The sequence below is a fragment of the Acomys minous genome (assembly GCF_964271855.1).
Source record: "Acomys minous genome assembly, chromosome: 12".
Lineage (NCBI taxonomy): Eukaryota > Metazoa > Chordata > Mammalia > Rodentia > Muridae > Acomys > Acomys minous.
In genome coordinates this window covers 61,059,136-61,080,488 of record NC_140493.1, presented here as the reverse complement: position 1 = coordinate 61,080,488, position 21,353 = coordinate 61,059,136, and the positions used below count along the sequence as shown (strand labels likewise).

The following is a 21,353-nucleotide window of genomic DNA, read 5'->3' as shown; positions in this document are numbered from 1 at the left end:
GCTTGGACCAAAGCCAGATGAGGCAAATTCCCTGAGTCTGGGTACAAAATGTTCACATGGCCACATTCAGAAGCTGAAAGCAAGACTGTGCTTCTCGGGAGCTAAGAGGAGGTAAGGTGCCAGGCGTGCTGGCGCACCCCTTTAACCTCAGCACTCTCGAGGCAGAGGCAGGAGGATCACTGTGAGTTCAAGGCCAGCCCAGTCTATAAAGTGAGCCCAGGACAGCCAAGGCTACACAGAGAAACCCTGTCCTGAAAAACAAAACCAAACCAAAACTAAATCAAAAGCAAACAAACAAAACAAAAAACAAAAAAAGGAAAACAATGTCCTGGAATTAGAGATAATGGTTGTACAAATCATAGAACTGAGTAAAAACTACTGAAGTATACACATTAAAAGGTAGATTTATTAATTTTTCTTACATTGGAGAAAAAACAAGCATACAAGTGGGGAGGGAGGGAGGGGAGGGAGATCTGCCTAGGTAGAGTGGGAAATGAGGTAACCCGAAGGCCCTCTGGCCTTCCTGAAAGGCAACAGCTGGAGTTTTGGGGAACTTACTGAGATGAATAAAAGCTAAGGAGAGCGGAAGGGTAAACACCCACGTGTAAAATAGTGCAGGATGTTCACACTTACATTTCTAGTTCACACGGTCCTGGAGGTTGAAATCAAGACAGCAGGCCAAACAACAAACATTTATAAAACTAGACTAGAAAGAAGGAAGTAATGCTGTGTTTTCAGGCATAATTCTCTACATAGAAAATCCTAAAGACTCTATAAAGTTATAGAAATGGCTGCTGCATAAGTGATCGCCTGTGAAGACAATTATTATTTTAATACTTGTGAGGCGGAGGCAGCGGAGTCATGAAGTCAGTATCAGCCTGAATGAAATGAAAAATAGACCAGCCGAGCTAAACCAGGCAGCCAGAGTCCAGCAAAAGCCAGGAAGGGTGAGCTTATTCAGCAGTGAGTCCCAGATGCTGGAAACATTCTAGGCCTAGGTTAGATCAGATTAGGTTAATCTAGGAGCTTCCAGGACTAGGCCTAGGTTAGCAGACGGAGGCAGTTAGCCTCGGAGACAACTACATCCGGAAAATAAAAGATACTTTTACAGGGTTATCCAGAGAGTCCTGGAAAGGGGGGTACATCTTGCATAGTAGATGCCCTTGGTTGTGGGTCAGCTTTGGCGTCTTGAACAGATTAGGTAAGGGCCCTGTGATCAGAGGGGAGGTGACCCAGAGAAAGCTGTCTCTAAGATGGAAGGCTTTAGCGAGGTTAAGTGGGGTTCCTCCCTCCTGGATGAGGCCCAGCCAGGAGAAAGGTTCGTTTTCTTTAGTTTTCACCTGAGATTGGGGTGAGTCTCCTAGGTGTGCCTGGGGGGGGGGGGGCTCCTCCTGCTGACATGTGTTCTGGGCGGGGCATGCTAGGTTCTGAATAATGGAGGGCAGGGACTGGATGTAGGTTCATCAGGTTTCTATCTGATGAAGCTGTTTCCCTTTGATAGGCTTTGCCTATTACTCCCTGAGCCCATCCGTCACCCCAAGGATCTTGGAGAGTAATGTAGTGGCAGACTTTGGTGGGGAGCAGCCAGCCAGTGTTTTGGCCATGTTAGCCCACAGAATTTTTGTTCACACCATCCTAGGAAGTTTTGTTTTGTTTTGTGTACAAGAGCCCCATGGGCATCCCTATATTTTTTGACTCCTTGGGTGTGACAGACCTTGCTCTTTTAGCCATAAGTAAAGCAAAGCATGGGGAAGCCACATGCCTCTATGCATTGAAAGTGAGGTACCAGGATAGAGCAAGCATCTTGGCATCCTTTAGAGGGACAGTTGGCCTGCTCCATGATGTCATGGTGGGTCTCACCAGCTCCATTGGTCCAAGGTTCCCGAACATGGAAGTGCCAGCAGTAACTTCGATCTGGCACAGTCTCACCCAGCCAAGTGAGAACTAGGATGACTGTAGGTAGAAGGGCCTGTCATTGTCGTGCCTGGTGCCTGGACGTGGCTTCTCTGTTAAGGAATTGGTTTCTTTATTCGGGCTGGTACTGAGCTATGCAGGAAGATGTCAGGAAGATTGTCTTGTTGGTCTGGAGGAGCTGGAAGCCAAACCGTGGGGCCACTGAGTCAGTCCTGGCATTACCTAGAGCCACTGGGTAGTAACTAACCCCGGCAGTGAGTTACGGCCACCTCTGCTGGGAGTGGGAGAGTCTCCAAGAACTTGGCCATAAAGGGACCATTAACAACAGAAGTGTCCTTGGTGGTGAGCAAACCCCTTTCTCTCCATAGGACAGAATGGGTATGAGCTATTAGAAAGGCACACTTTGAATCGGTGTAGATGTTTGCTTGTTGACCTTTGGCAATACGAAGTGCCCTGGGAAGAGCAATTAGTTCAGCATTTTGTGAAGAGATTCCCATTGGGAGGTGGCTTGCCTCAACCATTTCAGCTGAGGTGACCACTGCATGTGCCGCCTAGTGGGTTCCTGCGTTGTATCTATTATGGAACTTCCATCCACAAAAAGGATGAGTTGTGGGTTTGTGAAAGGTTGGATGAGTAGGCCAGGATGGGGTGCACATAGGGCCTCCACAGTCTCTAGGCAGGAGTGGGAAGGGGTATCAGGAAAGGATTGAACAGGAAGACGAAGGGTTGAATGGGGTCAGGCAGGGCTGGAGGAAAGATAACCTGGCAGTTCTTCAGGAATAACAGATGAAAGGCCTGGACCCATGCGGGTCCAAGGAGAGAGAGAGAGAGAGAGAAAAGTGACTCAGGAGATGTCAAGTATACAGTAATAGGCTGGAGTATGGTGATCTTGAGAGCCTTTCAGGTGAGTTTGTCCACTGCCTGATGCAGGACCCTGCTATTAAAGTTGAAGGCATTTCCACAAAGCCTCTGAGCTCGGTGTAAAATGATGGACTCTCTTTATCAGCTGGCTTCCATCTTCTAAGGAGCATCACATAGCCCTCAGGGAGATTACAAGCCCAATCCTTTCCTGATAAGAAACCCATTCAGGAAGCACCTGGGGATTCCTGGAAACACCCACCCTATGCTAATGAGATACCTTGGTATCTTGGCTTTCAACAGATGACCTTTAACCATACCTGGAGTTTTCCCCGCAACCCCCACCAGATAATTAACTACTATGTTCCCCCTCTTATGACAGGGCTTTGTTACTGTAAGTAAATCAAGTATCCCTGGTGTCCCTAACCCCAGCGAATCAAACACATTCAGCCTCACCTCGTACCCACCCCCCACCCCCCACCCCATCCAAGGTTTCTAAGTCCCTGTTTCACATGAAATCAACAGGCCAGTATCACCTGTTTCATCAAATATTGTCTGCTAGTCCTCATTTATTTTGGGGGAAGAAAAGGCTCCCCTTCTTCCTGAGCAATTCCCCGCTGGGTCCCCAGGGCTTGGCTGCCAGTCAGTCATCCGTGTTCTTCCAGCTGTTGTAAGCTTCCACTATGCACTGGTGTGCCAGCGTGGGTCACTTGCCATCTTTCTAGCCCCACTCTGCCCACCAGAGTGGGGGAGCAAGTGGCTGGCTGTTCCCAAAGCAGCCAATTTGTCTGCCCAGACAAAATGGGGCTCCCCGCTCTGTCTGCTTCTCTTGGTTTTAGAGCTTTGAGCTTTCTGTCTTGGAGTGTGCACTTCCAATTTTGTGCCTGATGGGGTGGGGGAGGCGAGCTTCCCAGGAGAGTACCCAACGAAGCCCAGGATCCCACCAGAGGCAAAACCATACCTCTAAGGCCTGCAAACTTGGCTTTCACTCACACATATTAGGATTCAATTGTTTAGACAGAAAAGCAATGGCAAGGCTGGACCAGTACCCCTGTTGCTGTGCCCAGCTCATCAGTAAAGAGGTAGTAGGACCAAGTAGAGTCCGAAAGGGCCAAGGTTGGGCTATTAAAGGAGTGTTCTGGAGGAGGGAAAAAACGGCAATCAACTATAGTTGGATGAGAGGCCCATTGGGGTTTTCCTTGACTGCCTGGTACAGTGGTTTAGCCATAACAGCAAATCTGGAATCCAATGTCTTAAGAACCCCACAAGGCCCAGAAGTGAAAGAATCTGATCTGCTGTAGTTGGTAGAGCCAGTGCCCATCAGAGGCGCAGGTCTTAGAGCCCTGGCTATGTTGAACACCCAAGTACACTACAGTGGGAGAGCATAGTTGAGCTTTCGATGGGAGACGTGGTATCCCAGGGAACCAAGATAGCTTAGAAGTAAAGAGGTAGCCCTCTGGGACAGGGACAGGGAGGGGCTGCCAAGTAAGTGGTCATCTATGTCCTGAAGAAGCATACAAGGATTAAGGCCAAAGGAGGAGGGGTCTCTGGCCAAGGCTTGGCCAAAGAAATGTGGACTATCCCGAAAACCCTGAGGGAGAACTGTGTAAACTGCCTCACAGTGCATGTGTCAGGGTCCTCCCAAGTGAAGGCAAAGAGAAAATATGAGTCGGGGTGTAGGGCGACAGTAAAGCATCCTTTAGGTCCAAGACAGTAAAGTGGGAAGTCATGGAGTTAGAAAGGAGGGTATAGGGGGTGTGGGGGTTTGTAACCACAGGTGGATTGAGCTGCCTGCCTCATTAAGGAGTGGAGGTACTGAACTAAGTGGTGGGTACTGGGAGGATGGGAGTGGTGGAAGGGGTCAGTAGGGTTAGGAGTCTCTGAAATAGGAGGCAGGGAATGATGGGCTTGAGACCTCGGCAGCGGTGGGTTTCAGAAATGGGAAACGGGTCTGGAAGGGAAGGAAGAGGGGTTCATAAGGCAAACCAGGACTGGCTGGTGCTGTGACTGGCAGTTCCTGGGGTGCAGATATCCCATACTTGGGGGTCAACAGAGTCTGGCAGGGTAGGGACAGAGCAATCTGGGGTAGGGATCTATGAGGCAAGCAGAGGAAGATGAGAATCAGGAGAAATTATGGGGGCCAGGGGGTGGGTGGCTCCAAAGCAGCTAAGGATACTGCAGCCAAGTAAAGGTACTGGGCAGATGGGCATGCCCAGAAAACAATGTGCAAAGAATCGTTCTGCTTGGAAGCATAGAAGTTGCCGGGAATGGTGGCACACACCTTTAGTCCCAGCACTCAGGGAGGCAGAGGCAGACGGATCTCTGTGAGTTCGAGGCCAGGCTGGTCTACAAAGAGAGTCCAGGACAGCCAAGGCTACATAGAGAAACCCTGTCTCGAAAAACCAAAGAATGCAGGAAAATTGCAGGTTTTTGCAGGGGCTTAAAAAGGCAAAATTCACGGCATTTCCCATCTGGTCCAATCAGGGAGACGCATACATCCTGATGTATTTCCCGCTATATCCAATCAAAGGCAAGTGCACATCCTGACCACGAACCTCTCTTGTGACCAGGCACATGCGGTGCAGACAAACTTGTTCAGGGATGGGAAAGCATGCACTTCTTATCTTCCATAAACAGCAGCCTCGAACATTTCAGGAATTACCTGTCCTTGGGCAAGAGGCTTACAGGTTAGAGACATTTTGTTCCATGGATCTCTTAGGCACGGTAATTAAAACGTAACTGGCTCTCACAGTTGCTCTTCCAAGAGAGAGCCTAGGTTCACAACTCCAGCTCCAGCGAATGTGATACCCTCTTCTGGCCTCTGAGGGCGCTGTGGAAACATGGTGCACATGCATATTTGCAGGCAAAACACTGCACTACACAAAAGAATTAAAACCTACTTCAGTGAATTCTGGCTTGTTTTCACTTGAACTCCAGAGGACTGACTAGGTCTGCACTGCCTGCATGAGCTCACCCCAAGCGGGACCTAGAGACAAAGGCATTCTCCAAGTCATCTCTGCAAGTTCTAGATCAACTCAAGGTGAGTTTGAGTGTGGTGGTCAACACTGCCAATTTGACAATCTAGAATCTTTGAGGAGACAAGCTTCTGGGTCTACTGTGGTACAGTGGGAGCCCTACCCTCACTGGGGCTGGAGAAAGCAAGCTGAGCACAGGCATTCATCACTGTCTGCCTCCTGTATGTGAGGCTTCATGGCCGAGCTTCTGCCACCAAGGCTTTCCAGAGAGCTGCACTTTTCCCCCAGAGCTGAGGACCAAATGCACTTTGTTTTGTTTGATTTTCGAGACAGGGTTTCCCTGTGTAGCCTTGACTAGCCTGGACTTTGTAGACCACGCTGGCCTTGAACTCACAGCGATCCGCCTGCCTCTGCCTCCCAAGGGCTGGGATTAAAGGCGTGTGCCGCCGCCACCACCACCTGCTGAAAGCTGCATTTTGCAACTGCCTAAAGCTGCTTTTGTCAAGCCATGTGCCCCAGCAACATGACAAGTAACTAGGAGTATATGACAAGGGCCTGTACTTCTAGACTTCTGCAGAAATGTCAGCATACTCACAGAGATTAGGCTAAAGGTTATAAAACACTTCATTACCATTACTGAGAATGTAAACACCTTATTTAAAGTTCATTTCCCACAACGGGAATTTTCCACAACAATCTATTTTACAACTTAGCAATAGATCTCTTTGCTCAGGTTAAAGTCAACAAATCCTTTCGTGGGGTGGGGTGAAGAAGGCAGTGTTAGATATGTCAGATTCATGGCCTCAGGCATGCTAGGCCAGGGCTCTACGAGCAAGCCACACCCTTCGTCTTCCACTCAACTTTAGTTGTTTTCATTTTTTGATCAGTGTCTCAGTGAGTAACCTTGGCTGGGCTAGATAGAGCTCACTATGTAGACCAGGCTGGCCTTGAACTTACAGAGCTCTTCCTGCCTCTGCCTCCCCAGGAGAACACCACAACTGGCCTCAATTCACTTGGGAAAATGCGTTTTTCCTCGGATAAAATGGGAATCAGACGTGGATAAAAAGGTTAGTTCTAATGTTTTTGGTTGAAAAGTTATTTCAGCAAATATTTTTTAATTATTATTTTTTAAATTTTATGTGCACTGGTGTGAGGGTATCAGATCCCTTGGAACTGGAATTACAGACAGTTGTGAACTGCCGGGTGGGTGCCTGGAATTGAGCCCAGGCCCTTTGGAAGAGGAGACAGTGCTCTTAACCACTGAGCCATCATCTCTCCAGCCCAGCAAACATTTTCTTTTGGGCTGAGACCCGAATCACCTCAATGGTTTATAATGTTGATGAATTCTTCTATACAGCAAATGTGATGGCTTTTCTTGGTTGTGAACTTGACTATATCTGGAATTAAAATCCAATCGGGTGAGTACACTTGTGAAGGACTGCTATTTAAGTCATTTGAAATGGGAAAACCCACTTTTAGTCTGGATCGACCAGTAACCTGGGCTACACCTTCTAGTGGCAGCTCATATAAAGGACACAGAAGAAGGACGCTTGCTCTCCTTGTGAACAGTGAGGCCCAGCCCTTCACTAGCACTAGAGCCTACTTCTTGGAGATTCCGACATATACTGACGACCAGCTGAAACATCCAGCCTGTGGACAGAGCAGCTACTGGATTCTTGGACTTTTTATTGCTGGACTAGCTGGGCCCCGGCCTGTAAGCCACAAATCTCTTTTTCTATGCATATAGATTCATTATATCAGTTTTGTCCCTCTAGAGAACCCAGACTAATAGAGCAAATAGAGTAACCCATTATTGTAAAACTTCCTGTGCACACACCAAATATATTAGTATTTACATTTATTTCATGTATGCTGTTTACACACTCATTACTGAACAAAACTGGAATGCAAACAAATGTACAAATACCATAATAAGCATTATCAAACAAAATAACTGGCACTAGTGTTATATAAGCAAATTAATGGACGCAGTGAGGAAAACGATGGTGGAAGACTGCAGCCCGGGACATTTTCCTTTTCTATAAAAGAAAATGTTCAGTAGCACCATAATGGTCACACTTAAAGAAACACCTACGGTGGAACACTTGGCTGCTTGAGGTTAGTCTGCTAGGAGAGTTGTGTGGGAAGTTAATAGTGTGGGCAGCATTTTGGCCAACTTCTGCTTGTGTCAGCTGAACATCCTCCATAAACAGAAGCAAAAGGAAGCAAAGCCATACACAGACCTTTTGTATAAGCTTGGTACAAGCTCTGAATTGTTTTGATTTCATGGTTCAAAAAGATATACATGTTAGAAATTGAGGTTATGTAACGTTAAATTTACTAAAGCCTGAGTGTGTCTTTGGTAGGCGAATACTTTTTCAGCATAGTTAAATCACATTCATGTTTATCTATTTCCTGTGTTTTTCTATATAACCCAAGGTGACTAGAGAAGACATTATGGGAAAGATTCAGCAAAATCCCCAGATGGTGAGGCTCATAAAACCCAGGCTCTCCCAAAGGCCCCAAGAGTCAAAGGGCACTGCCTTCCTTTAGTGACAGGTGACTTTTATAACACTTACATCCTAATGGGATTTTACTCTGTAGCTTTGTGTCTCACTTATTGTCAGTACACTTAGTTACTTCTTTTTACCTTTTTCTTCTAAAATGGCATTGACAATACACGAGACATGGAACAATACCAGGTATTTCTACATCAAAGTTGTGCAAAAACTGCCACAGTCTTGCTCAAGTGTCTAAGTATCCAAATGGTTACCAATGGGCTGCATTAAGCTTTGTGTCCACGTCGCATATGAAGACAGAAATGAAATTTAAGCTCAGTTACGGAGAGAAATGTTACAGAGGGTCACACGCTGAGTAACCCACCAAGTGCTTTTAAACAAGATCCCTTTAGTGGTTTCAATAAAATGTCACTAACCACTTACCCCTAAGCCTCAGTTTCCCGTAAGAATGTCACAGGACAGGGTTAGCATCATATGATTATAAATTAAGCCAAATTTCTATCTAAATACACAGGTATGTGCATCAAGCAATGTTTTGTGACAGGAACACAAAACATGACTTTTTCTTAAGTCACTATTCTCATTATAATGCACTTTTAAAGCCTTCATTTTGTAATTTGGTAATCGACATCCACATGAAACACAACGCTTTGCTAAACATACAAATGTATTTGCATTATGACTGTGAAACCTGGCTTTTGCTGGCAACTTAAACTTAACAGTCGCACATGGTTTAACCAGCTCACACAGGGTTGCTCAGTGGTCATTACTCTGCAGCTTTCAGAGCCTAAATTTCAGTCTGAACAGCAACTTTCAGGTCCACCGTCTGGTGTGGGTGGTTATTATTTGCTTCTTTTAGTGTGTCCCCGAAACACACATCGACACCAGGCTTCACCCCACCTTTGCTGGTGCCATGCTCTTCTGCAGCCGGATTCAGCTGTGGGACTTCTGAACAGGAAGCAGTTTTGGAAAACAGCGAACTGCTACACTGGTGTGGTGAGTTCTCCAGACGGTCATTTTCTACCTCAGGAAGGGTGTTCACAGCCGCAAAGCGGCCATGACAATCACTGGAACCATGACTACAGGACGTTCTCATGCTTTCTAAGTCTGAACAGCTAAATTCAGAAAAATGACTAGAGTGGGAATCGGCTACAGACGGCATACTGTCACTGAGGGACGGGGCCTCAAATTCACTCGAGTTCGTGCTCTGCTGTTCTAACAACTGTGCGTCCATGTCCTCTCTGGTCTCATTTATCTTCATGTTACCCTTTTTCCTCAGTTTACCACTTTTTGACTTTTTTCCTGCTGTTGCTTCTTTGGACCACTTGGTGGCACCGGATTTCCCTTCAGGCAAGCCACTGGATGAAGCCCCGGTGTGGCTTCTGGCAGCACTGCCATCTCCCAAGCTGCTGCTTCCACTGTTGTGCCGGAGCTGGAACGGCTCTGACTCAATGTCCACTTGTACTTCCACACTGTTCCCTTCTCTGAAATGAGGGTAACAAAAATACGACTACTTCTGGCTTTGTTTTTATTTTGGTTCAGATAAGAGCAAAGAGAGTGGGGCTATGCAGGTCACATTCTACTGACATAAAACTACATATAAGAGGACGGTTTTTGTTATTGGTGGGGTTTTTGTTTTGAGACAGAGTCCAAATATGCAGCCCTGGCTGACCCAGAACTCAACTTGTAGACCAGGCTGACCCAGAACTCAACTTGTAGACCAGGCTGACCCAGAACTCAACTTGTAGACCAGGCTGACCCAGAACTCAACTTGTAGACCAGGCTGGCCTTGAACTCTGCCTGCCGAGTGATGGGATTAAAGGCGTGTGCCACAATCAACAGTCCAAGAGGACTGCTTTAATGCTTCAGTTAAAAAAATACATTATTTTATGTGTATGTGTTTGTACCTGATTTCTATGTATGAGAAGGCACCAGCAGAGGACATAAGGTCCCCAGGAATTGGAGTTACAGGTGGATGTGAGTCACCTAATGTGGGTGGGAAATTGATCCCTGGTCTTCTAGAAAAGGAGCTGAGCATTCTCTCCAGCCCCTTAATGCTTGCTTCGAGTTGTAAAATACTAGTAGGTGTATTACTGCCTTTGGATTCTAGGCATGGCCATCACCATTACCTGACTTCAGAATAGTTTTCATTATTCACCACCACAAAACTATGCTGATGAGAAGTCAGTCCCCATTCTTCCCGCTCCTCAGCTCTTAGCAACCACGAATTTCCTTTCTACCTTGATGGATTTGCCTCCTTTGGACATCTCTCACTATTTTCTCAGAGACTGCGCTCAGCAACAGGAATGGTTCTTTTAAACCCTTTCTATCTTCTAAGAAGGAATACCCTTTCTTACCTGTCCAGAGGAACGTAGGAATTCAGAATGGATCCTGCCATGGCTTTGGTGCTGGCGTTATCACTAACTGTCCCCAAGCTCACCGTGCCAGATTCTCCACTCAGACTGTACCTCTCCTTCTGCACATCGGCTTGCACTTCCAACCTTAAAGAGGAGGGCATCACATAACCCCTCAATAAGTTTTAGTTCAGCAATCATAATAAATATCTTTAAATAATTCATTAAAGAACTTCAGTAATGGGGCTGGAGAGGTGGCTCAGAGGTTAAGAGCACTGGCTGTTCTTTCAAAGGTCCTGAGTTCAATCCCCAGCAACCACATGGTGGCTCCCAACCATCTACAATGAGAGCTGGTGCCCTCTTCTGGTGTGCAGGCACACATAGGGGCAGAATACTGTATAAATAATAAATACATCTTCAGCAATGAAATTTTAGACCCTGTAGCTTTTCAGCTCCTACTTGTCTGATGACACAATGATAGTTTGGTGTACTGAACAATATCCACCGAGAAGCAAGAGGACATTACCAAAAAAAGAGAGACAAGCAAGGTAAAGATCTGCATTGCCCTCACTAGGTTACAGCACAAAACACCATATATTAACCAACAATAGATAAATGAATAAAATTTAAAAATTCTCTATTAACTGGGTGTGGCTAATAGATCAATTAATACATTTTAAAAAATTCTCTACTAACTGAGTGTGGAGGCAAACACCTTTACTCCCAGCCCTCAGGAGACAGAGGCAGGCTGGTCACTGTGACTCTGAGGCCAGCCTGGCCTATTAAGGTAAATTCCAGGTTATCCAGGGCCTCACAGTGACACTACATCTCAAATAATAACAAAAATCCCATATTAAAAAGGGCTCTAGTAAACGATTTCAGCCCACATCTGATTTTGTAGTAAGGGGTACCATATGTAAAAATACTACTACAACTCAATTTCCATCCAACTGTAAAGCACCTAAAATAAGATGAATATGACTGATTTATCTTTTAACTCATCTACCTTTCTCCACATAAAAAAAAAGCTAAAACAGAAACAGTGAATCAAACAAACAACAACAACAAGACAAAACACAGTAAGAGAGGTATGTTAACTTCTCCTCCTTGTCTCCATGGGTATCAGCTAAAGGCCTAGAGAAGATGACCACTGTCAGCTTAGGATGCAATGCAGACTGGCGTGTCCTGACTCCTCCAGTCCCCCAAGCCTCAGTCAGAGTCTCAGTGCTAACACCTACGGACACCGCGGAAGCAAGGGCCAGGCTAAGCGTGATGTCCATGCTCTCAGCATAGCTGCAGCAGTCATTTATCAGACCAACTTCATCAAGTGCGATGCTATTTCTCACAACTTTTTTATTCCAACGTAAGTACCCAACATGGTTTAAAAACACAACACAACAAAACAAAATCTTATTCTTGCCTAATTTTTTTTAATCCTTAGAATAACTATCATATTTTGTATCCAGATTTTTCATCTAATCAAAACAAAACAGCTGCTTCTTACCTGTTGAAACAATTCACCATGGCACTCCCCGACAGGCTTCCCGTTATGCTGGCTCCAGCTAGTGCCATGGTGCTAGCCGTTTCACTCAAGTTGTCTCTAATGGCGCCTATCCGGTCCATGTGGCTCCCGCTTGCACTCAGGCTGCCAGTCAGACCACCGACACTCCCCTCGCCTATGCTAGGGTTGTGTCTTGCTTCTGCTACTGATGTTGTATCTAAATGTAAAATAATTCAAGAAATAAGTGATTACTCATTAATTTTCATGTCTTTATTCCTCCATGATTTCAGAAAGGATATCAGATTATACAAAGTACAAATCACACCCATGGTTCGGCATAAAGAAAACTATTTCAGGGTGTACAGGTTAATTTGAGACTGGCCCTAAATTTAAGAGGGTCACTTTCTCCCCCCCCCCCCCTTTTTCTTTCTTCTTTAAGTCCAGAAGATTAAGGAATTTTAAATGAACTATTTTAAAAGGCCTCCCTGGCCAGCACTAGGTTCCAGTGAGAGATCCTATTTTCTAGATCAATAAGATTGGGACAAAAGTTGATTTCTAGATAAGTACACAGTTCTAATTGTCTATAAACTATTACAAGATGTGTTAGCAATATATTGTAATTTCACAGTACTATTCACATGCTTCGTATTGAGAAAGCTACTTATGCCAGCATTTGAGTTCCTATTACACATCCAGTCACAGTGTGAAAGAAGCTGTGCAGAACTACAGCAGAGGTAAAGAGGGTGACGACGGTGCTCGCAGGCAATCCTTGCACACAGCCTTGGTACAATGACCAGGGTTGGCTGCTCGTAAGATCACATTTGTAAAAGACTCAAAGGCAGTGAACACATAAGCCATAAAATTATTTGAAAGATGAGTATTTTAGGCCCAGGTTTAAAAGGTTAAAAGCCCTGAAGCAGGAGTATAGCTGTCGTGTCCAAGGAGAGGTGGGGGAAGACAGGACGGGAAGGGATGTGTTCAAACAGCCAGGGCAGGATGTGACACCTTAACAAGGACTTTGCACATCCTGTTCCTCATGTAGACAATAAGAGATTTAAAGACAGGTACACAGAAGCGAGCGGCAGGGCCTAGGGACCTGGGGAAATATGTGCAGAGGCGCAGAGCACACAAAAGGGCTCCGTTCTTAAGACGCCTGCCTAAAACAAACACAGGGTAAAACCTGCTGGATACAGAACAAGCATTGTTTAAAGCAAGCTAAGCGACGGGAACGCCTACGGGCAGCGTGTAAAGCCTTCACTCCTCACCGTTTCTGCCCACTACAGCTCTAATTTGTATTTCTTTGAGTAATACAGAAGATGTTTCTGATTTATTGACCACCTGTAATTCTTTTAACTGAATTTCTCTTCATATCCTTTTTTTTTTTTAAGATTTGTTTATTTATACAATGTTCTGCCCGTACACGTGTGCCTGCCCATCACAAGAAGGCACCAGATCTCATTACAGGTGGTTGTGAGCCACCATGTGGTTGCTGGGAATTGAACTCGGGACCTTCGGAAGAGCAGACGGTGCCCTTAACCTCTAAGCCATCTCTCCAGCCCCCTCTTCACATCCTTTTCACACGACCTTCATAATGTATCAAGCAAAACACTGTATGAAAAAGTTCTAATCTCCAAAATGTACTCTCAGTAAAAATTAAGCCTCCAGAAGCACTCCATCCTCCTCCACACACCCCCGCCTGCCACGTTCACCCACAGCCATGCGTCAGGTGTGCATCTTTAATCCCTGCACATGGGAAGCAGAGCCAGCCTGTTCTACACAGCAAGTTCCAGGCCAGCCAAGGCTATACAGTGAGACCCTGTCTTGGAGCGAGCGAGCGAGAGAGGGGGGTAGACAGACAGACAGACAGACAGGCAGACAGAGTGAGAGAGAGGGCGGGAAAGCCAGTGTTGGACACAGATGAGGCCTAGAAAGAGGAAGACAGTGGACGTGGACACGTTCTCACCTCTATTTTAAGGACTTACCTACAGCCGTGTTAGTTCCGCCAACATTTATATCGTTTTCATCATCAAACTCGATCCTGACTCCTTTCCCATTGCCTGCTGAGACTCCACAGCCCCCACTTCGGCAGAGGGAAATGGGGACAACACCATAAACATACGCTAACATAATAGGAACACCAATGCCTAGAAGGGAATTAAATTAAGTCATTAGAAAGCAAAAAGTAAATCACAGATTATGAGGCATACATCTTTTCAGGAGAAGGTACACAGAGTTCTAAAGACCTGGCCAGAACACGAGCAAACGTAAGACTCCCAGGTGGCCTTAGGCAGCACACGAGGGAAAGACTGACTCTGTGACCTTTTTAACAAGTTCTTGGGGGACTCAACTTACGGCTGTGACGAGCGCTGCACCAGTGAGCTACGGCCCAGCCCTAAAGCTAGGTTCATGAGTCTACTGTACTCTTGATGAAATTGCATGGGAATCCTTCTGTAGGTTCTACTTAAACTGCCCTTCATTTTAAAAGTAATCCTCTTAACAACATAACAGTTACAAATATTTTTTCTATCAAGGCACTATTTCCTAATATTTACAGAATGCTTTAAGGCGTGCTCTTACCTACAGTCACTGCAGCTACCACCGGAGATACGATCACAGACAGCGTTACACCACCTGCTATTGCCAGATTCCGCTTGTGTTTTGAAACATCTTTGCCTTCATAGCGATTATGAATCTTAAATTTAAAAGGGAATGGAAGTTTAGAGAGGAAAAATACTATCTACTTAGCTTAGATGAAACAGTCAGTTCTACACGTACAAGAAAGATGAAGTAATTTCTCACAGTTTCAGTCTAACACCCTAATCCAAGGCAAACCACAGTCTCACAAACCGCTTCTTGTTAAGGACTTGCTTACATAGGAAGGCAGTGGCAGAAGCTCAGCACCATCCTTTTGTACATCGCTAGTTAGAAGCTGGCCCAGGCCATGAGATTCCATTTCACAAAAACAATACTGGACTTTCACAGGTTTCTCTCTAAATAAGACTCCTTGAACCAGACACAGGAGAGGTTCCTACAATTGTTTTTACTCCTAAAAGTTGAGTTTAAAAAGGCACTGTATGAAACAAATATCACTGAATTACAACTTTTTTCCAGACACCATTTCATGAAAAAAAAAAAAAATTAACAAGTTGATTCAAAACCCTATCTACCCATTTAACAGCTTGAGGAGGTAGAGACAAAGAAGAGTAACGGTTACCAGAGGATAGGAGTTAAGCCCCCTAGGTACCACTGGACCATCCACATCAGTACATAGAATTATCGCCACAAAAATGGCTTGTGAGTTATTAAATGAAACTGGGAAATAGTTCAGTAGCTTTGTTCTTGGGCACTGCATGGGCCACGCATTAAACAAGGGTTTCCCCATCTGTTTCAAGACATCCCGTGAACAGCGTTCAAATCACACAGGCAGTCTCTGGAAATGCAAGGTCCTCTCAGTGTTCTTTGTTCTACAGCTGGGTCCTGCAGCAGAGCGGAGCCACGCCCACACAGACGCAGGCTAGGTCTGAGGTCAGGCTGCTAAGGGAGAGGAATCCTCCATCAACTTCCAATATTCCCCTCTTCCTTCTTGTGTTTTGTTTGTTTGGTTGGTTTTGGTTTTTTTTAGACAAGACCTTGCTACATAGTCCAAATTGGCCTCAAACTTGAGGTACTCCTCTATCTCACGCGCCCAAGCACTGAAATTTCGGATGTACGCCATAGCCTAGCAACTTTGGCATCCTTAAGCACCAGTCTGGAATAACAGTGACCACATCATCCCCTTACTTCTGGTTCAATTTAATTGTTTGTGTTTGCTATCTTTTTTCCTTCCAGTTTTTTTCATTTAAAAATAATTATTTATTATATGTGCATAGATATTTTACCTACATGTACTTCTGTGTCCCTTGTGTGTGCCCTGTGGCCATAGAGACCGGAAGAGGGCATGGATCTTTTGGCACTAGAGTTAGATAGCTGTGGGCTATCCATTGGTACTGGGAGGAGCAGTCTGGAAGAGCAAGCAGCCCATGCTCTTAGTCGCTGAGTCATCTCTCCCCTAGACCTCACACCCCCAATTTCTTAACACCTAATCTCATGTAGCTCAGGCTCTCCTCAGCTCACCATGTAGCCAAGGACGACCTTGGACCCCTGATCCTCCTGCCTCTACCTCCTTAATGCTGGGATCATAGGCAGGCCTAACTTGTTTACTCTGGAAACATTTTCTACTTTGTGTTGTAACTAAAAGCTCAGTTTTCAGGCACTTTCTTGACTTACTAGGTTTTTCTGAGCTGATGCAGACCCCAAACACCACAGAATATTATTCAAAGGAAAAAACAATCCAACAACTTACCCTTTAGATGCACGTATGAACAACAACAGACATCGTAAACATGTTGGATACAGGCCTTACACTACAGGCTAGCCTGTCCTGGGACCTGCTGCAGCCCCGGTTTGGCCTCCTCAGTACTGGGGTTAGTCTCACTGCTACTCTGTACATTTTTTTGTCAGTATGTGCAGTCTGTCTCTTTCCTTCTACTACCTGAGTAAATAGTTTTACTTTCAATAAAAATCTTTTTGCTAACCTACATGAAAAATTATTAAAATCAGTTCCTGTTCTGCTTAGTTTTTTGCCAACTTGACATAAGCTAGAATCATTTGGGAAGAGGGAATCTTAAAAGAAAAAAAATGCCCACAACAAGCCAGGCAGTGGTGATGAATGCCTTTGAGTCCAGCACTCCAGAGACATAAGTTCAAGTCCAGCCTGCCTGGTTTACAAATCAAGTTCTAGGCAGGTAAGGACTACATAAAGAAGCCCTATCTGAAAATTAAAAAGAAAGAAAGAAAGAAAGAAAGAAAGAAAGAAAGAAAGAAAGAAAGAAATGGAGGGAGGCAGGAAGAACTCCTTGAAAATTTTTACCTACAGTTATATCTTATATCCCCAGCCCAAAACTTTTATAATGAAGAAACTAAAACCAACGTGTGAGTTGAGAGCAAAGTGCAGACACTGCAGTCCTAAGAAGACACACCAGCAGCGTAGGTGAGCTACGGTAGTGAGCAGAGGTGCTGACCTTGCGGCCCACGTACACAGGGATGCCGATGATCATGGCGGGAATGGCGATGCCAGCTATTAGCGCTATCCCTACGGGAGCACCAACAAGGGTCCCCAGCTGCCACAGGATTTTCTTCTTTCTGCTCCAGGGTTTCTTCCCCCAAAAAGTACAACCTGATGGACTAAGAGGAGAATTACACAATAACTGGTGGGAACAGCACAACCGTAAGCTGGACTGCATCAAAGCAACAGCTACAGCGGGAGACGTCTCACACTTAACCGCCCCTCTTTTCTGTACCTTGGGGTCATTTAAGATTAAAGAAAGATCCACTTTACGTTGCATGAACAGGAGGATATTGCTAATTATGATTTAAAATTTACTCCTAGTTCTCCATGACCCTCAAAACTGATGTAAAATAAAATGTGCTTATTTTACCTCCATCTTAGGCACACAATTATGTAACTACATCATAAATTCACCTTGGGACAGGCAGTGGTGCCGTATGTCTAATCCCAGCACCAGGCGGGGGCAGGGGACAGGGGAAGGTATATTTTTGTGAGTTTGAGGCCATCCTGGTCTACAGAGTGAGTTCCAGGACAGCCAGGGCTACACAGAGAAACCCTGTCTCTTAAAAACCAAATGAATTTGTTAGTTTAATTAACTAACTAACCTTGAGGTCTAAATGAGAAAATATGTTGATGAGAAAATTAAGAGCTGGATTAACTGCATAGAGTAGCAAATACTAGCACAGAAGTTCAACAACAACCATGTAACACCAAAGGAACCTTTTTATTTTCTATTTTTATTAGTTCTAAATAACTTTGGAAGCTTTTAAACTTATTTAAGTAGGAATAAAATCAATCTCTTTATGCAGCTTATAAATCTCAGGAATAAAATTACTTAGGTTAATACTGTTCAAAACAAACCCTCAGCATACAGGGGAAGTCTGCTCACACACAGGCACTTCTCCCCACAAGCTTACCTTAGGTAATGTAAGTCGGAGATTTCTTTCATACACAACCAACAAAACTCACAACCGCAGACAGCACATGTCATGTGATTACAGCTCCCGTCGTTCATCTTTATTATATAAGCAGCACATCGTGGACATGGCTTTATGTCATCAGCTGTGAGGAACAAAACAAGAAAACAGCATGTGTGTAGAAGTGGTTTCCAGTAGATTAACAGAAGCAACACTGCCCAAACACATCTTTGCAATTAAAGGTCATTAAGTGGCAGTTTTCACCTCCTGTTTTAAGTATGGAACTAATTTTTTTTCCTTCCTTCTAAGGAAATACACTTTGTATTAAAATTTCAAGTTGTAAATATTTTTCAAACACGGTAGCAAAGCAATGAGAACGACAAAGGCAAAGGAGCAGTGCAGACTCCTGCGCGCTGTTTGCTCCTGGTGAAGACACACTTGGGAAGTGACTACGGCACTGGGCACCGCACTGACAACTCCCCTCTCTCCTAGTGACATCCACTAAGGACACTCTAAGTCACGGAGAACAGCCGCCACTACCGAGTAGTCTCTGTCTTCTCTGTTCATCTACGCAAGTGCATTATACTAATGCCTTACAGAACGCACAAAGGGGCCAGGTTAAAAGCCCTGTAGTAGACAACCTTAGGCATCAACCGAGGGTGAGAGCTATACCACCGTTCTGCAGTCTAGCAACCGACAGTTATCAAACGGTCACCATTAGCCAGCTAGATCCTCCACTTACACACAGTTCAGAACATGCATCTACAACGCTAACCACGGAGTGTCAGTATCTATCCCATGCTATTACTCTCTAAACATTAAGCTAATATACTATTTTCCTTTCTACAAGTTTTATGCTCAATTTTAAACCACTTTATCAATGAGTTCAAGTTTCCTTAGTGTTCTTGTAAGGCCAAAGCTGTTTACAACTTAAGAATTAGTAAGTCTTACATTAGTGTTCTAATAACTCAGGCTATTTTGAGCAAAACAATGGCTCTAAGAAGCCAAAGACAAAGAATTAATTTCTACAATATAAAAAGTATTTATAAATTATTATTTAAATGACTCAATGACTATAACATTTGCATTCAAATTTTGAACATAGGATAGACAAGATGAAAAGCTGGCTTTTATACCTAACACAACATGTATATCCAAAAGAAATACTATTCCTATCTGCTTAAGAAGCACAAACACAAAATCACAAACTCAGTACAATATTATGAAATTAGTTTTACATTTTTTTATATGGGGGGGGGTCTGCTTTACTGCATAATTCTACAGTGTGAACTTTGTAGGTAACAATGTTGTCATGGCATCAGAAAGCGGAACGCACACATGCCTGGACCAAAACCCCTTATTTATCTGGCATGATATCATTAGTTTTATTTAACTATAAAAGAAAGAAGTTTTTTTTGGTTATCTCAACAGATAAACAAATTAAGTCAAAATGAAACTACCTATGCTGCTCGTTATGCCAGCAAGACACTGCAGGGTAACACAGCTACATACACTCTCCCATGGTGACTACCTGGAGAATGCCCAGTATTTGTTTAGATAACTAATTAGTAGTGTTCATTTAAAAAATAACGAGCCATTTCAATGTTTCTTTTGACTTAACGATGACTGAGAGCTGAACTCTCTAGTGTATTTCTGTGGTGTTTCCACATTTAACAGAAATGTTGCAACCCTATGGATCTACGTAAGTGTTGTCAGTGTCTTCATCTTTAAGGTGAGACAAGTGCCTTGCTTGGGTCAAAGAGAGGAGGGGAGACTGGAGTCCATTCTGTTGCTCCACACATCTGTGTGTGCTGTGACAAAAGACACCTGCTATTTCTAAGGGAAACATCCACAACGGCTACTGCTACGTCTCCCGGAACAAGTCTTTGCTAAATTCCTTCTGGATCCTTATGAATAATAATTATTATTACTGCTACCTTTAAATTCTACCCCAAATCTTTATGAGAGGAAATAGAAACAAGTCAGTGTGCAGGTAAGAAAGAAAACTCAAGTGTATTTATATAAAATATTAAGCCCATAATAAAGCTTAAAAGACTTTTTCTCAAGCAGATAAAGTAGATGATAATCTTAATATATTACAGGTTGGTAGGAATATATCGCTTGCCTTTTCTTTTCTTTCTATTTATAAATTTCCATATTTAAAATTTCTGTATTTTAACTTTTTTCTGTTGTAATTATCAAGATAAAATGTTTCCTAGGGATTAAAATTCCAATAAACAAAATTCTGTTAACGGGAAACATTTTGTTTTGACTATTCGAAGAACAATATTCTTACTGTTCTTCTGTGTTTTTTTATTTGATTTTGAGGTTTATGAGATGCATGTTTACATGCAGGAACAGATCCTTAGGTAATTTTTAATTTCCTGTCCAAAGACACCTTGAAGTTCTTTGTGTCTTCCTAAGTAGGTTTCCTAAAGAATGGTTTTTTACATCCTTACTCCTAGATTGAATATGAATTTTTTAATTTCATAAAATATTTAAATGAAAAGATTAAGCTTTTAATTGTGTGGTTTTTATACATAGAAATTAATTATTAACTATTCAATCCATCCAGGTAATACATTCCAAATTACCATTTATTAAATGCTTACAAGCTTTGTATACCATTCACTTATGAATAATAGGTATGGACTATATCCAGTGCTAATATGTAAAAAATCAGGTGACTTTTTCTTTTTTTGCTGTTACTGACAAAAAAAAAATCTTTCCAATCTTAGAACCACTTTCTGCATTTATTAAACAGAAATGCATCAAGAATACAGTTTCTAGGACAGAAACGCATGTAAAAAATAAAACACTTCTGTTGTTGTTTTTCAAGACAGGGTTTCTCTATGTAGCCTTGGCTGGTAAGGAACTACATATCTCTGTAGACCAGGCTGTTCTTGAACTCACAGAGATCCACTTTGCCCCTGCTTCCCAAGTGCTGGGATTAAAGGCGCATGCCACCACCATTTGGCTAACACATTTTAACAGCAAAGGGAAAATTGGTAATAATGGCTAACTGAACACTTTTTGTTTTGTTTTGTTTTGCGAGACAAGGTCTCTCTGTATAGCCTTGGCTGTCCTGGACTCTTTGTAGACCAGGCTGGTCTCGAACTCACAGCGATCCACCTGCCTCTGCCTCCCGAGTGCTGGGATTAAAGGCCTGCGCCACCACGCCCGGCTAACTGAACACTCTTAAAGTTAA

The 21,353-nt window shown here is 43.8% G+C and overlaps 1 protein-coding gene and 1 long non-coding RNA gene across 2 annotated transcripts in view; one reads left to right on the top strand and one right to left on the bottom strand.

Annotated features, from left to right (window-relative positions):
* Positions 1-5,332: 5,332 nt before the first annotated feature.
* On the top strand, positions 5,333-7,608 carry LOC311609751. The gene is made up of 2 exons (XR_014783486.1): positions 5,333-5,812; positions 6,733-7,608. It is a non-coding gene; the product is annotated as an uncharacterized lncRNA (long non-coding RNA).
* The window catches only part of RNF19A (ring finger protein 19A, RBR E3 ubiquitin protein ligase), a 40,262-nt gene continuing 26,497 nt past the window's right edge, over positions 7,589-21,353 (bottom strand). Inside the window, exons 4-10 of the mRNA XM_084803065.1 lie at positions 18,146-18,290; positions 17,182-17,344; positions 14,699-14,813; positions 14,104-14,265; positions 12,125-12,338; positions 10,624-10,767; positions 7,589-9,750 (exon numbers count right to left, since the gene is read on the bottom strand). Of these exons, the coding sequence (XP_084659191.1) occupies positions 9,054-9,750; positions 10,624-10,767; positions 12,125-12,338; positions 14,104-14,265; positions 14,699-14,813; positions 17,182-17,344; positions 18,146-18,290 (1,640 nt within the window). The 3' untranslated portion in view covers positions 7,589-9,053. The remainder of the gene's footprint in view (positions 9,751-10,623; positions 10,768-12,124; positions 12,339-14,103; positions 14,266-14,698; positions 14,814-17,181; positions 17,345-18,145; positions 18,291-21,353) is intronic.